The sequence below is a fragment of the Podarcis tiliguerta genome (assembly GCF_965153285.1).
Source record: "Podarcis tiliguerta genome assembly, chromosome: 7".
NCBI classification, from domain to species: Eukaryota; Metazoa; Chordata; class Lepidosauria; order Squamata; family Lacertidae; genus Podarcis; species Podarcis tiliguerta.
The window spans coordinates 2936636-2953203 of NC_139540.1; the positions used below are offsets into that span (position 1 = coordinate 2936636).

The 16568-nt window shown below is 47.9% G+C and overlaps 1 protein-coding gene and 1 long non-coding RNA gene across 2 annotated transcripts in view; both read left to right on the forward strand.

Annotated features, from left to right (window-relative positions):
* LOC310681315 (1-phosphatidylinositol 4,5-bisphosphate phosphodiesterase gamma-1-like) overlaps positions 1–16568 on the forward strand; it is a 109651-nt gene that overhangs the window by 31690 nt on the left and 61393 nt on the right. The window contains exons 3-7 of the mRNA XM_083449002.1: positions 2893–3034; positions 10548–10632; positions 11539–11619; positions 13961–13995; positions 14675–14747. Coding sequence (XP_083305128.1) covers positions 2893–3034; positions 10548–10632; positions 11539–11619; positions 13961–13995; positions 14675–14747 — 416 coding nt within the window. The remainder of the gene's footprint in view (positions 1–2892; positions 3035–10547; positions 10633–11538; positions 11620–13960; positions 13996–14674; positions 14748–16568) is intronic.
* On the forward strand, positions 14777–15225 carry LOC310681408. The gene is made up of 2 exons (XR_014513256.1): positions 14777–14954; positions 15109–15225. It is a non-coding gene; the product is annotated as an uncharacterized lncRNA (long non-coding RNA).

Here is a 16568-nt window from a genome sequence, read left to right on the forward strand (position 1 = left end):
TGAGCCCAGACCACTGGGTCCATCCAGGTCAATATTGTCTACTCTGACTGCCAGCTGCTCCCCAGGGTTTCAGACAGGAGTCTTTGCCCCCAGGCCTAACTAGAGATTCTGGGGAATTTCTAGTTACCCAAATATATCACACACAGAGAATGTCAAAACAGCAGTCTATAGGCTGGGGCAATAATAAAATTAATAAATGAAGTTGATGGACTACGCCGGAAAGGCTAAAATGACCAGAAGAAATCAGGAAGACCAAACATTTTAATAAGGAATGGGGAAAATACATAACTTATTTTGAAGACTATTGTAAACAGTTAAAATCATTAGTAGGATTGGGATATCACTTGTAGTTTAAGGGTGAATTCTAGGCATAATGGAAGAAGTAAAGGATCTGGGTTATCATAAGAAATGCAGGAGGGAATGATTAATAATCTGAAGGCAGCCCTGTTTAGGGAAGCTTTTAATGTTTGATGTATTACGGTATTTTAGTATTTTGTTGGAAGCCGCCCAGAGTGGCTGGGGAAGCCCAGCCAGATGGGTGGGGTAAATAAATAATAATTATTAATATTATTCATATAAAAAGAGGACCCACAAATGGGAAGATGGAAGTCCAGGAGATTCCTCGCAATCTTATTTTTATGATTTATGTTTGATATATCTCTGTAAAATTTTAATTTGAAAAACCAAATACTTTAAAAAATAAAATAAATGTACCCAAGTGATGTTAACAGCCAGCAAAAGCTTGAGAAAATATCTGATTTTTTTAGCCGGCACTGAAACGGCACCATGCAATCATAGAATTGTCAAGTCGGACGGGAATCTCAGGACTGCCATGCAGGAATCTCAGCTAGAGAGATTTCACATGCACACACTTGCACTAAATAAATAAATGCACATATCAGGAAGTGTGGTGCAGTGGTTAGAGAGTGTCGGACTAGGACCTGGGAGACCAGGGTTCGAATTCCCACTCAGCCATGAAGCTCTTTGGGTGACTTTAGGGACCAGTCACTACCTCTCTGCCTATCTTACCTTGCAGGGCTTTTGTGGGGATTAAATGAGGAAGAGGGAATCTTGTGCTTCCTTCCTTGGAGAAAAAGGTATAATATAAATCCAATAAACAAAGAAGTGCAAGTAAAGCAGAAGGGAGGGAGGCTGTTTGTCTTGGCACTTTCTCACCCAGAGCTGTTTTCAGTCTCCCAATCTCCTCTTGTCTGCAACGCTCCAACAAGACACTTTCCTCCAGGCAAAAAGAGACGGGTTAATCTGGGCTGCAGGGAATCTGCCAGGCGCCAGCAAACTTTTTCAGCAGGGGGCCGGTCCACTGTCCCTCAGACCTTGTCGGGGGCTGGACTATATTTTGAAAAAAAATATATGAATGAATTCCTATGCCCCACAAATAACCCAGAGAAGCTGTCCAGGGTTGTAAAGACTGTGGGGAGAATAATTGGGTGCCCTCTTCCCACCTTGGATCAAATCTACGCTTCCAGGTGCCATAAGAAAGCTGCAGAGATAGCGCAGGATAGTGCGCACCCCGGAAATAATCTCTTCCAGCTTCTCCCTTCTGGAAGAAGGTTGTTGTTTAGTCGTTTAGTCGTGTCCGACTCTTCGTGACCCCATGGACCAGAGCACGCCAGGCTCCATGGAAGAAGATACAGGGTTATAAAGACTAGGACTAGCCGCCTGAGAAACAACTTCTATCCAAATGCGATTTGGGTTTTAAACGCAGTGTAAGGTAGTCACTGTGGGAGTATATTGTATTTAATTATGGGGTATCAGAGTTTTTAGGGGGCTAACCAGGCTGGAATAGCTGGGATAGCAGGCTTCTTGGGTTTTGAATGTAGATTTTTTCAGTTTCGCTGTTCTGTATGGGACAATGACAATAAAGATTATAGTATTGTATCATAACTAAAACCACACATTCTACTCATGTAAAAACACCAGGCAGGCCCCACAAATAACCCAGAGATGCATTTTCAATAAAGGGACACATTCTACTCATGTAAAAACACCAGGCAGGCCCCACAAATAACCCAGAGATGCATTTTAAATACAAGGACACATTCTACTCATGTAAAAAACCACGCTGATTCCCGGACTGTCCGCGGGCCAGTTTTAGAAGGTGATTGGGCCGGATCCAGCCCCTGGGCCTTAGTTTGCCTACCCATGTGCCAGTCCCTCTTGCCATCTTCCTTGTCAGAGTCTTCTACTTCGTGAAGACCACCCACGTCCCTAGGGGTCCATCAACTACGTTGAAAGCTGGAGGGGTTAAATGTTTTGTGCGGCGAGCAGGGCCTCTGCCCCGGTTCCTGGCTAGATCCCAATGGGGAAATAGGCGGCGGTTTGGACCTTTTCTTTGAGCTGAAGTACAGGAAGCAAGGTCTCCCCACCATCTTCGTTCTCATAGAATCATAGAATCATAGAGTTGGAAGAGACCACAAGGGCCATCGAGTCCAACCCCCTGCCAAGCAGGAAACACCATCAGAGCACTCCTGACATATGGTTGTCAAGCCTCTGCTTAAAGACCTCCAAAGAAGGAGACTCCACCACACTCCTTGGCAGCAAATTCCACTGTCGAACAGCTCTTACTGTCAGGAAGTTCTTCCTCATGTTTAGGTGGAATCTTCTTTCTTGTAGTTTGGATCCATTGCTCCGTGTCCGCTTCTCTGGAGCAGCAGAAAACAACCTTTCTCCCTCTTCTATGTGACATCCTTTTATATATTTGAACATGGCTATCATATCACCCCTCAACCTCCTCTTCTCCAGGCTAAACATGCCCAGCTCCCTTAGCCATTCCTCATAAGGCATCGTTTCCAGGCCTTTGACCATTTTGGTTGCCCTCCTCTGGACACGTTCCAGTTTCTCAGTGTCCTTCTCTGCCGTTCTCTTTTCCAGCCTTTTGCGAAGAAGATGTCAACCTCTGGGTCGCCGGCTTGAATTGGCTGCTGACGGACACACAGCGATCGCAGACGCCGCTCCACATCGAAAGGTGGCTGAGGAAGCAGTTTGACTCGATGGACAGGTCGAGAGAAGGCAGGTGAGAGAGGAGAGCCGTTCTCTCCGGAAGTGCCGCGAATCGGGGTCTCCTCCCCCTTCCTGCGTCCATCGCAGGATTGCAAACGCTTCCTTCGCAGCCCAGTTTGCACCAGGGCTTGCGTCGCTCCTCTTGTCCTGGAACCAGTTTGCAAACTGGTGTCCACAGCAGCGAACGGCTGTACTTAGTTATGAGATGTTAACATAACAAAAGGTATTATTTGATAATGATTATGGTGTGAAATTATCGTAACACATTCAAAGAGAGGTTCCCTCTGGTGAGAAGCACCTTTTTTAAAACATAGTTGATAAAGCACGATTGGTGTTGTTTAGGCGTTTAGTCATGTCTGACTCTTTGTGACCCCCTGGACCAGAACACGCCAGGCACTCCTGTCTTCCACTGCCTCCCGCAGTTTGGTCAAACTCATACTGGTAGCTTCGAGAACACTGTCCAACCATCTCGTCCTCTGTCGTCCCCTTCTCCTTGCGCCCTCCATCTTTCCCAACATCAGGGTCTTTTCCAGGGAGTCTTCTCTTCTCATGAGGTGGCCAAAGTATTGGAGCCTCAGCTTCAGGATCTGTCCTTCCAGTGAGCACTCAGGGCTGATTTCCTTCAGAATGGAGAGGTTTGTTCTTCTTGCAGTCCATGGGACTCTCAAGAGTCTCCTCCAGCACCAGAATTCAAAAGCATCCATTCTTCGTCGATCAGCCTTCTTGATGGTCCAGCTCTCACTTCCATACATCACTACTGGGAAAACCAGAGCTTGAACTATACGGAGCTTTGTTGGCAAGGTGATGTCTCTGCACTATTCGTTTCTTTCAAACGTTTGACGGTTATTTTAGTGCTGGGCAAAATGGTGTTTTAAAGTGTAAAGGGGGTGATTTTTGGCATTATATCTGTTTGTAGCAGACTGTGGAACTTGAATCCAACACTCCAGTGGCCTGTTCCAAGCAGGACCTCTGGGGTAGCTCAGTCAGTAGAGCATGAGGCTGTTAACCTTAGGGTCGTGGGTTCGAGTTCCACGTTGGGCAAAAGATTCCTGCATTGCAGAGGGTTGGGCTAGATGACCCTCATGGTCCCTTCCAGCTCCACAATTCTGTGATCTATGACCCAGGTCCACAGTGCCATGCTTTCATGCATAGGGAACAAAGGAACTGGCCCAACAATTTAACAGTTCAAACTATGTGTGGCCAAACCACTTTGGGGTTTTCTTTAGGATACTGACGGCACAACTGCGGTCTGGGGATTCGTGCGTCTGCATAATGACCTTCCGTGCAGGGTTGGCTGCTTGATGAAATAGCTTCTTGGATTTGCCCAACTCTCATCTTTGAGTGGCCAGCAAACAACTATTATTATTATTGTTATTATTATTATTATTATTATTATTATTATTAATACCCTGCCCATCTGGCTGGGCCTCCCCAGCCACTTTGGACAGCTTCCAACAGAATATTAAAATACAGTAACATATTAAACATTAAAAGCTTCCCTAAACAGGGCTGCCTTCAGATGTCTTCTAAAAGTCTGGTAGTTGTTTTTCTCTTTGACATCTGGTGGGAGGGCGTTCCACAGGGCGGGTGCCACTACCGAGAAGGCCCTCTGCCTGATTCCCTGTAACTTGGGTTCTCGCAGTGAGGGAACCACCAGAAGGCCCTCGGTGCTGGACCTCAGCGTCCAGGTAGAACAATGGGGGTGGAGACGCTCCTTCAGGTCTACTGGACCGAGGCCATTTAGGGCTTTAAAGGTCAGCACCAACACTTTGAATTGTGCTCGGAAACGTACTAGGAGCCAATGCAGATCTCTCAGGACCGGTGTTATATGGTCCCGGTGGCCGCTCCCAGTCACCAGTCTAGCTGCCGCATTCTGGATTAATTGCAGTTTCCAGGTCACCTTCAAAGGTAGCCCCACGGAGAGCTCATTGCAGTAGTCCAAGTGGGAGATAACTAGAGCATGCACCACTCTGGCAAGACAGTCTGCCGGCAGGGAGGGTCTCATCCTGCGTACCAGATGGAGCTGGTAGACAGCTGCCCTGGATACAGAATTGACCTGTGCCTCCATTGACAGCTGTGAGTCCAAAATGACTCCCAGCCTGCGCACCTGGTCCTTCAGGGGCACAGTTATTCCGTTCAGGACCAGGGAGTCCTCCACACCTGCCTGCATCCTTTCCGCAAAAAACTGTACTTCTGTCTTGTCAGGATTCAACCTCAATCCTGCCTCGAAACAAGAGCCACCTCTTTTCTGGGGCATGAGAAATGAAGCTTGCCGAATTATTCATGGGTTGGACAGAGGGAAACATCCCAAAGGCCAGCAAGCGAAAGAACATCTCAGCTCGACGTGTAATTAGACTGCGGAACTCACTGACACAAGATGGTCGCTGACCAAAGTACCATTCCGGAAAGGATTAGGCGAGACGCTGGGCACGTCGGGCCTTTGTCTGCTGTGGCCGTGTGATGGCTGTCTCCCGCAGGAAGGATTTGAAGTCGTTGACACAAGCGTGCCTCTTCCGTGAAAGAAAGGCCAAGTTGGGAGGAGAGCCGTGGGAGGAAAAGCAAGAGAGGCTGAGCACCCGAGGCTTTTTTCGTGGTAGGGGGTGGGGGCTCTGGCCTGACAGCCCTCCCTGTATGCCAGCAATCTGTAAACAGGATGCCGAAGAGGAAAAGATGGGAGTTCATGCAGGAAGAGACGGGCGTGGAAGCGCAGTAAGGAGAAAGCAGAGCGCCAAAGGAATTCTTTCCCCTGCAGCTGTATATGCCACACAGAGCTGTCATTAGCCGTCTTCAGGAACCAGCTGCAATCAATAATAATAATAATAATAATAATAATAATAATTTGGAGGAACACAGGTGACGCTGTGAGTTAAACCACAGAGCCTAGGACTTGCCGATCAGAAGGTCAGCGGTTCGAATCCCGTGAGCTCCCGTTGCTCGGTCCCTGTTCCTAGCAGTTCAAAAGCACGTCAGTGCAAGTAGATAAATAGGTACCACTCTGGCGGGAAGGTAAACAGCGTTTCCGTGCGCTGCTCTGGTTTGCCAGAAGCGGGTTAGTTATGCTGGCCACATGACCCGGAAGCTGAACGCCGGCTCCCTTGGCCAGTAAAGTGAAATGAGCGCCGTAACTCCAGAGTCAGCCACAACTGGACCTAATGGTCAGGGGTCCCTTTACCTTTACCTTTACCTTTAATAATAATTTATATCCCGCCCATCTGGCTGGGTTTATAAAGCCACTCTGGGCGGCTCCCAACAAAATATGAAAATACAGTGGTCCGTTAAACATTAAAAGCTTCTCTAAAGAGGGCTGCCTTCAGATGTCTTCTAAAACATTATTTTGTGAGGAATGGTGTTTTCAGCCTTCTTTTTCCCACTGGATCCATATTCCCCCTGCCTTGATACCGATGTAGATCTTCACTCATCCTTTCCCACTGGATCCATTTTGAATTCGCTTTAATCCCGCTGACATTCTTTCAATCAGTTGCTCATTTTAACCCCAGAGGGATTGGTCCAAGGCGCAACTGTCGCAATTACACTTGGATTATTCTATCAAAGCATCCATTTAGTCTCCCCAGTCTTGTATTAATCATATGCTTAATTTAATCCCAGTGGAATTTATTTTAAAAAAAGAAAACTAAAAAACAACAACTTCGGTTTAATCCAATTTGGATTTCAAAATACGCCTTACCTCGTGTTATTTCATACTTTTTAAGATCGGTAGTGTTCCTTCACAGAACAAGCCTTTCCAGCAAACTCTTGAGATTGCAGCAACCATTTTTAATCCACAATGTTAAATTCCATGTTGGACTTAAATGCGCATCAGGTAAACAGGCTGATCGGGCTGGAATCCCTCTGATAAAACTCAACAGCCCCTAAAACAACCCTGAGAGGTAGGCTAGGCCCAGAGGCAGCTACTGACTCCAAGCTTCGTGCCTGGCTGAGTGGAGGATTCGAACCCTGCTCTCCCAGGTCCGAGTCCGCCGCTCTAACCATTCCGCCACGCTGCCTTGTGAGGGTTGCGCGACGGATCCGTCACACCTGGAGGGGAAGGAATACAACTGGCTACTCCCATCTCCGGCTTAGCATTTTGGCTGTTTCCGCAGTCCTGTTTCGTTCTCCCCTCGCAGGCCTGTCACCTGCAAAGCTACCTGTGCAGGCTGCAGGAGAGGTAGGGACCCTGGAAGGGCTTTAACCGCCCTCTTCCTGGGAAACCAGCACCCAGCAAACCTGGCCTGCAATGCACAGAACAGCTGGTTTAAGTTAGCAGAGGTGGAGTCATGGGGAGGGAGCAGCCGAGCCAAGGCTTCACCCTGCTGCCACCTGCCGCCCAAGACGGAGAGCAGCAGGTGAGCTCCGGCCCCGATGTGACCCTGGGAGTGCCATGCCTAATAGGATTTCAGCCAAGGTGGGCAAGGCTGTGATCCCCCTTGCGATGGACTGCTTTGTGGGTTTCCTTTTTTTTGCATTTTATTTATTTATTAACATTCATATATATATGAATGTTAATAAATTAAAAACCTTTTAATGAGGGTGAAAGAGGAGAGTGCAAAATATGGTCTGAAGCTCAACATCAAAAAAACTAAGATCATGGCCACTGGGCCCATCGCTTCCTGGCAAACAGAAGGGGAGGAAATGGAGGCAGTGAGAGATTTTACTTTCTTGGGCTTCATGATCACTGCAGATGGTGACAGCAGTCACGAAATTAAAAGACGCCTTCTCCTTGGGAGAAAGGCGATGGCAAACCTAGACAGCATCTTAAAACGCAGAGACATCACCTTGCCGACAAAGGTCCGTATAGTTAAAGCTCTGGTTTTCCCAGTAGTGATGTATGGAAGTGAGAGCTGGACCATCAAGAAGGCTGATCGCTGAAGAATTAATGCTTTTGAATTCTGGTGCTGGAGGAGGTGAGGACGGGGAGCTCACCCCGTCTCGGGGATTCGAACCCCCGACCTTCTGATCGGCAAGCCCAAGGCTCTGTGGTTTAACCCATAGCGCTTACAATTCTGTGTGCTGGGAAAGAAGATCATAAGGTACGGGTGGGTAGGTTCACGGGGGAGAATTCAGTCTGGTACTCTGGACCCAAGCCATTTAGGGATTCAGAAGTCAAGCCCAGCGCTTTGAATTGGGCCTCAGAGACACCTGATTTGCTTGCAAAACGCTCCAGATTCAATCTCCAGGAAGGGCTGGGAATTTCCCCTTCCCTAAGACCCTGAAGAGGGGACGCGGGTGGTGCTGTGGTCTAAACCACAGAGCCTAGGGCTTGCCGATCAGAAGGTCGGCGGTTCGAATCCCCGCGACAGGGTGAGCTCCCGTTGCTCAATCCCTGCTCCTGCCAACCTAGCAGTTCAAAAGCACGTCAAAGTGCAAGTAGATAAATAGGTATTGCTCCGGCGGTAAGGTAAACAGCGTTTCCGGGCGCTGCTCTAGTTTGCCAGAAGTGGCTTAGTCATGCTGGCCACATGACCCGGAGCTGTACGTTGGCTCCCTCAGCCAGTAAAGCGAGATGAGCGCCGCAACCCGAGAGTCGTCCACAACTGGACCTAATGGTCAGGTGTCCCTTTACCTTTAAGACCCTGGAGAGTCCTTCTCAGTCAGCATGAACAATGCAGGGCTAGACAGAGCCCCAGTGGTTTGACTCGCCCCAGAGTGCTTCCTGCGTTTCTCATGCTTGAAAATTGACATCATGTCCGCTGGCCGACCACTGTTAACAGCCTTGGCAGCCACCGTGGCTGCAACATCTGAGAACTCCTGCTCATTTATTTATGTTCTAATTTATTTATTTCCATTTATGAATCATTTCCTACAAAGCCACTCTCCCAAGCCAGCCTCGTCTCAGGCCGTTTAAAAGCAATCTAGCCTGGATGTGACTAAGCGGCTGGCGTGTGAATTACTTGGGGCCAGATCACTTGCCTCGAGGAGAGATCCCAGCCGGCACGTCCGCTGAGGCTGGGAGGGGAGAAGGAGCTCTTGGGGTCACCAGTTGGACAGGGAGGAGCAGCTGGATCCAAGACTATGTGCAAAACTGTGAACCTGCATCTTTGGGGAGAGGGCAGCCCCAAAATGATGGTGTGCTCACCCCAAAAGGAATAATAATCTGCGGCAAGCATACGCTGACGGCTGGCTCACGTTCCCGCTTCTTAAATAGCAGCTCCTGGCCTCTGGTTTGCTTTGCAAGACTTAGTATCCCCTTCATGCTCTCCCCTTGATACTTGCATGAAAACAGTGTTCAGCAGATTTACCGTATTTTTTCGCTCTATAAGACGCACCAGACCATAAGACGCACCTAGTTTTTGGAGGAGGAAAACAAGAAAAATAATATTCTGAATCCCAGCAGCCAGAACAGCAAGAGGGAAATGGCTTCTAACATAGCCTTTTGCTGTTCTGGCTTCTGGGATAGCTGCGCGAAGCCTCTTGAGGGCAGGGGGAGTCTTCATCCCACTGTCCTCAAGAGGCTTCGTGCAGCTAAGCCAGAAGCCAGGACAACAAGAGGGATCGCAGAAGAATGGAGAAGGGGGGCAGATGGGGGAAGCGGCGAGGCGGTCCCATGACTCCTTGCCGGGGACCAGCGGGAAGAGGAAGGGTCCTCCGCTGCCCACGCCCTCCTTGCGCAGAAGGCTTTCACGCAGAGAGAGTAGGAGGAGACTAGGCGTCAAAGAACTTCTTTGCTGGAAGAAGTTTAAGAAACGCCCACTGACGGATTCTGCCAGCGATTGAGACAGCCACGGGTGAGTGGCTGTCCGGACAGAAAAGGTTCACTCAGGCAACCCAGCCAGGTGTTTGCACCGGCTTACGCACGAGCAACCCCTAGAACCACTACAGTACGGTATATATATATATGAATTGAATTTTATTATTACGGTCACAGACCAGTTCCAGCTCACTTACGATACAGTGGTGCTTCGCAAGACGAAATTAATTCGTTCCGCGAGTCTCTTCGTCTAGCGGTTTTTACGTCTTGCGAAGCAACCCTATTAGCGGCTTAGCGGATTAGCGCTATTAGCGGTTTAGCGGCTATTAGCGGCTATTAAAGGCTTAAGGGATTAGCGGATTAGCTGCTAAAAGGCTATTAGCCGTTTAGCGGCTTAGAAAAAGGGGGTGGGGAGCGGAAAAAAATCTCAAGACTCGCAAGACATTTTCGTCTTGCGAAGCAAGCCCATAGGGAAATTCATCCTGCGAAGAGCATCGAAAAACGGAAAACCCTTTCGTCTAGCGGGTTTTCCGTCTTGCGAGGCATTTGTCTTGCAGGGTACCACTGTATCAGGAAAATCATAAAACACAACAGGAATACATTGAATTGCAATTGGATATAACAAAGACAATTCAGATATAGCGGCAATTATAAATATATATTAAATCTTGATCATATATAAGTTTTTTAAAATGGGGGTACCATTTTGGGCCTGCAGTGCAAGGGTGAGTAGATCCTGGCCGGTCCAGAAAAGAATTGGGGGGGAGGGGGCTTTCTTCTCTGCGTCTCTGTCACATGCAGTGGAGACCCCTGACTCCATGTTCCTCTCTCTGTATTGCAGCATCACCCCCAAGGATCTGAAGGCCATGTTGCCCCAGGTCAACTACCGCGTGCCTAACATGAGATTCCTCCGGGACAAGCTTCTGGTAAGGAAACCCCTCTCCTCGTTTTCCCTTCTTGCTCTGGACCTCAGAAGAGGAAATCTCTTGGCAGTGAGGGGTCTGCTAAAAAGGAAGCTGACGGAGAAAGTCTGGGCTGCTTGGGGATATTCCAAACCACAATGACAGGAGCTTAGCTGGAATCGGGAAAGGCTAAGAGGATGCCAGCATGCCTAATGAGCCGAGTCAAGGAAGCTTTTAGGCAGAATATACGACTTCCTTCTGAAAACGGAAGTCTGGTTTAAATAAGGAGAGCAAAAAGGCAACACAAACTTTGGTAAAAAGCACTGGGCAGGACGCGGGTGGCGGTGTGGGTAAAAGCCTCAGCGCCTAGGGCTTGCTGATCGAAAGGTCAGCGGTTTGAATCCCCGCGGCGGGGTGCGCTCCCGTTGTTCAGTCCCAGCGCCTGCCAACCTAGCAGTTCGAAAGCACCCCCGGGGGCAAGTAGATAAATAGGGACCGCTTACTAGCGGGAAGGTAAACGGCGTTTCCGTGTGCAGCTCTGGCTCGCCAGAACAGCGATGTCACGCTGGCCACGTGACCCGGAAGTGTCTCCGGACAGCGCTGGCCCCCAGCCTCTTGAGTGAGATGGGCGCACAACCCTAGAGTCTGTCAAGACTGGCCCGAACGGGCAGGGGTACCTTTACCTTTAATTGCACTGGGCATGTGTCTTCCGAGAAGGAAGGGTGGGCAGCACTCACAGTGTTGGGATCGGGGCCAGTAGCACAGGGTCCCACTCCTCCCGGGCTGACTCTGCATTTAGCCAACCTAAAAGGCTCCAGCATTACATTACCTGAGATGCAAGGACTGCCGGTGAGGGAGTGGGGGCCTGATCCGTGCTCAGTCAAAGCAAGCCTCATTAACCCTTTCCCTTTTTGTCCTCTGCCGACGTAGGAGGTCGAAGTCCGGAATGAAATCACCTTCAGCCACTTTGCACACTTCTATAAAAACCTGATGTTTGATGCTCAGAAATCGGTAAGGGCATTTGGGACACTCTGTTTTGAGTTCTGTTGAGCTGCTGTAGATTTTTTATTGACCAGCTTTAAAAAAAGAGAGAGTAAAAGTTCTTTTTTTGGGTGGTTCCTTTCTTGTGATAGTTGCAGGGTTTTCTCACACTTTTTAGAAAGCCAGCCTGAGAATAACAACAACAACAACAACAACAATAAAAATACAGTAGTACCTCCGGTTGCGGACAGGATCCCTTCCGGAGCTCCAGTTGGATCCCAAGGTTTCCGCAACCGGAGGGACCGCTTCTGCGCATGCATGCGCAGTAATAACCCGAAAATATACTTCTAGGTTTGTTGCTTACGTATCCCAAAGTTTATGTAACCGGAGGGATACGTAAGTGGAGGTACTTTATATTGATATTTAATAATATTGATATGTAATAATGCTATTTATTTATACATACATACATACATACATACCCCCGCCCATCTGGCTGGGTTTCCCCAGCCACTCTGGGAGGCTCCCAACCAAATATTAAAAACATAATACAGCATTAAACATTAAAAACTTCCCTAAACAGGGCCTGCCTTCAGATGTCTTCTAAAGTCAGATAGTTGTTTATTTCCTTGACATCTGACGGGAGAGGCAGAGGGCCTTCTCGGTGGTGGCGCCCGGCTTGTGGAACGCCCTCCCGGTGCAGAAAGAGCGCAGTCCTTTTTGTCCAGCAGAGTCAGGCATTGCTCTCTTGAGGGGGTGACACTTGAGTGACCAAATGCCAAGAAAGGATCCTTTCCCCCTAAGGTCCTCATAGCACCCCCAGCCTCAGAGATGCGGCTGGTATGCGTATCGTTTTCTTCACCAAACTTGGCCAAAACATCTCCCTTTCACACCTCTGGCGATGGTTTGCCGTTAACTGGGGTGCTGCTTAAAAATTTGTCCTTAAAGTGTCAACCGACTGGTTAAAGTTTGCTGCCCTGTCCTCCTTTTATGCATTGTCTGAATCTGAAATGGCAAAAAAATAAAACGTATAAACATTTGCAGCCTCAATACCAACCGTAGAAGTATGGCGGCAGAAGGTAATGGAATATGCAGAAATAGCCAAATTAACAGGGAAAATTAGACAACAGGGAGAGGAAACATTTCAAAAAGAAAGGGAAAAATTTATGTCGTATATAGGAGAGATAAGATGAAATAGGGAAACCAGTAGAATTGGAAATAAACCTCATAATGGGAAAGATTAAGAAAAGCGGTGGATAATGAAAATAATAAGAAGCAAAACGTATAAGGAGATTAATATAACTAACAGTAGTTGTAAATGAATACAGACAGACAACAAGAATTGTATAAACAGGAAGATTTGTTTGTTTATGGATATAGGTAAAGGTAAAGGGACCCCTGACCATTAGGTCCAGTCATGACCAACTGTGGGGTTGCGGCGCTCATCTCGCTTCACAGGCCAAGGGAGCCGGCGTACAGCTTCCGGGTCATGTGGCCAGCATGACCAAGAGTTTATGGATATACTATGGACAAATAGGGAAAATGAATAACAATATACAAAATGGATGGAAATAATGCGATAAAATTATATGTGATATAAAAAAACAGAAGAAGGAAGGAGCGAAGTCAGCACTTAGGAGCAAGTATAAATGTAAAATGCAACACATTATGTTGCATCATATTCTGGGCTGCATCAATAGGAGTATAGCATCTAGATCAAGGGAAGTAATAGTGCCACTGTATTCTGCTCTGGTCAGACCTCACCTGGAGTAGTACTGTGTCCAGTTCTGGGCACCACAGTTCAAGAAGGACACTGACAAACTGGAACGTGTCCAGAGGAGGGCAACCAAAATGCTCAAAGGCCTGGAAACGATGCCTTATGAGGAACGGCTAAGAGAGCTGGGCATGTTTAGCCTGGAGAAGAGGAGGTTAAGGGGTGACATGATAGCCATGTTCAAATATATAAAAGGATGTCACCTAGAGGAGGGAGAAAGGTTGTTTTCTGCTGCTCCAGAGAAGCGGACACGGAGCAATGGATCCAAACTACAAGAAAGAAGATTCCACCTAAACATTAGGAAGAACTTCCTGACAGTAAGAGCTGTTCGACAGTGGAATTTGCTGCCAAGGAGTGTGGTGGAGTCTCCTTCTTTGGAGGTCTTTAAGCAGAGGCTTGACAACCATATGTCAGGAGTGCTCTGATGGTGTTTCCTGCTTGGCAGGGGGTTGGACTCGATGGCCCTTGTGGTCTCTTCCAACTCTATGATTCTATGATTCTATGTGTATGTGGAGTATGTAACCGGAAAACTAATAAAGATTATTGCCCATGTCCTGATTGCATTGCTAATTGCTGTGTCGCTTCTTTACGTTTCAGATAATTGAGCAACTGGAGTTGTCTTTCCCCTTACGGTAAGTAGGAACCTCCCTGAGCCTGGGATCGCTCACCTCCTGTCTCTTGGCCTGAGTCTCCATGTGTTCGTTGAAACGAAAAAAGTGGCACAGGTCAAGAAGGGTGTTGGCAGGTTTGGTGAGCTGCCAACCTGGTGCCCGCAAGATTTTCTGGACTACAACTCCCATCACACACAGCCATCATAAGTCCATGCTGCCTGGGGCTGGTGGGAGTTGTAAAACACCCCAATCTTCTGGGGGGGGGCACTGGGTTCGAGAAGGCTGTTAGAAAGAAGCTGAAAAGGTGATAGCAGCTTCTTTGAAACACAAGATTTGGGTAAAACCTTCCAGCCCACGCTCCACTTTCCCAAAGTAGTTAACCCAGAAAGATGAGTGCAACAGCAGCACTCTCCTTGTGAGTCCCAGTAAGCGGTGTCTGGTGGTATACTGCTACGGCACAAGGAGGTTCTATATATGACCAAGAGTATACTAACCCCAAGGGATTTGTCTAGTTTTCTGGAAAGCCATCTCAGATAAATGCATGGGTTTCAACTGCTCCAGTTTTCTCGTCTTATGAACACGCTCAGACTTCACAAAATGTCCTGTGCATGGGTTTTTGGGTTTTTGTGGCTGGGTTTATGGGGCATCGCCAGGTGGATTTGTGTGGCCACTCTCTTTCTCTCTTCAACTCTCTCCCTAGTAACGTGGACCGGCCAGAACTCTGCCAGATCACGCTGTACGACTTCCAGAAGTTCCTGCAATATGACCAGAAGGTATTTGCAAAGAGAGGAGCGCTTACCGTATTTTTCGCTCCATAAGACGCACCTGACCATTAGACGCACCTAGTTTTTAGAGAAGGAAAACAAGAAATAAAATATTCTGAATGAAAAAATGGATGTATGATTTTTGTGGTTCATGCTGTGGCCACAGACATGTGATTTGACAGTGAGTTTGGGGTAGCCCAATGCAAAAATCCTGAGGTGCATGTGGATCTGTGCTTTGTAACCATGTTTTTGCGCCATTGCGTCCCCACGCAACAGTGGCTGCGTGTGTTTTTTTGGTGCAGGCTGTAGCCATGGACATGCTATGTGATCTGATGGTGAATTTGGGGTGACCCAATGCAAAAATCCTGAGGATCCATGGGCTTTTACCTCCCCCCTCCCAGGCAGCCTCCTTTATCACTAGCCTCCCTTATCTCCCTCCCGATCGCTTGCCGATCAGCTGCTTCCTTTCAACACCCCCTTCCCTCTTGTTTGCCTTAGTGTCTTTTCCTTAGCTGGAGCAGTTTTTTGCTCCTCCTTTTTTTCTAATTTCTCTCCTCATTGCTTTAGTATTCCTGTCTCCTCTCCTTGCAAGTTCGCTGTCTTTACCTCCCGCCCCCTCCCAGGCAGCCTCCTTTACCAGCAGCCTTATCTACCTCCCGATCGCTTGTTGATCAGCGGCTTTGTTTGAACACCCACTTCCCTCTTTCAAAAAAAGAGCATGATCTGCTTTTTGTCCCTGGGCAATTCGGCTCCAGGGACCACACATTCGTTCCATAAGACGCACAGACATTTCCCCTTACTTTTTAGGAAGAAAAAAGTGTGTCTTATGGAGCGAAAAATACGGTAGTTAATTCTGTGGAGGAAGGTTGGGCTTGGGAGAGCCTCTCCGGCTCAAAGTAGCACGACAGAGAAATATCTGCTTGTCCCATGAAAGTAACGCATTAACCAGCTTTCCTTGGTAACTGACAGCCGGCAGGTAGGACATAGGAGACCTTATCGGAGCCGGCCATAAATCAACCAACCGCTTGGTGCTCTTGCACTGTGAAAGCAGCTAACATCATGGCGATTGCTGGCTGGAATAATAATAATAATAATAATAATAATAATAATAATAAAAAAATAATTTATACCCCACCCTCCCCAGCCAAGACCGGGCTCAGGGTGGCTAACACCAGGTATAAAAACAACTGATTAAAATACAACTTAAAAACAAGATTCAAATACAACATTAAAATGCAGCCTCATTTCAGTAGGAACTCAAATCAAAAACTTTTTTGGGGATGAAAACGTCAAGTCTTCATCAAGGCCAACTATCCAAACTGGCCCTACGTGGGCCAGAAAAAAGCCAGGGAAGTCCCCAAATAGGAGTTCCAACACGGAAGGAGAAAGGAAAAAGGAAAGAAAGGGAGGGAATCAAGTTGATTCCAAGCCAAAGGCCAGGCAGAACAACTCTGTCTTACAGGCCTTGCGGAAAGAAATCAGATCCTGCAGGGCCCTGGTCTCATGAGGCAGAGCGTTCCACCAGGCCGGGGCCAGTGCTGAAAAGGCCCTGGCTCTGGCTGAAGCTAATCTGACTTCCTTAGGGCCCGGGACCTCTAGGGTGTTTCTGTTTATGGACCTTGAGGTCCCCCGCGGGGCATACCGGGAGAGGCGGTCCCGTAGGTACGAGAGTCCTAGGACGTGATGGGAAATATAGACCAAAACAGCTGCAGTGGTACCTGCTTGGAGAAGGCTGTGCTCTACCAGTTGGGTCCTCTCTGTTGCCTTGCAATGAAGGTTGGATTTCTCCAGTTAAAGCAATCACAGGATTCGTTTTCAGCCTGGAGAGAT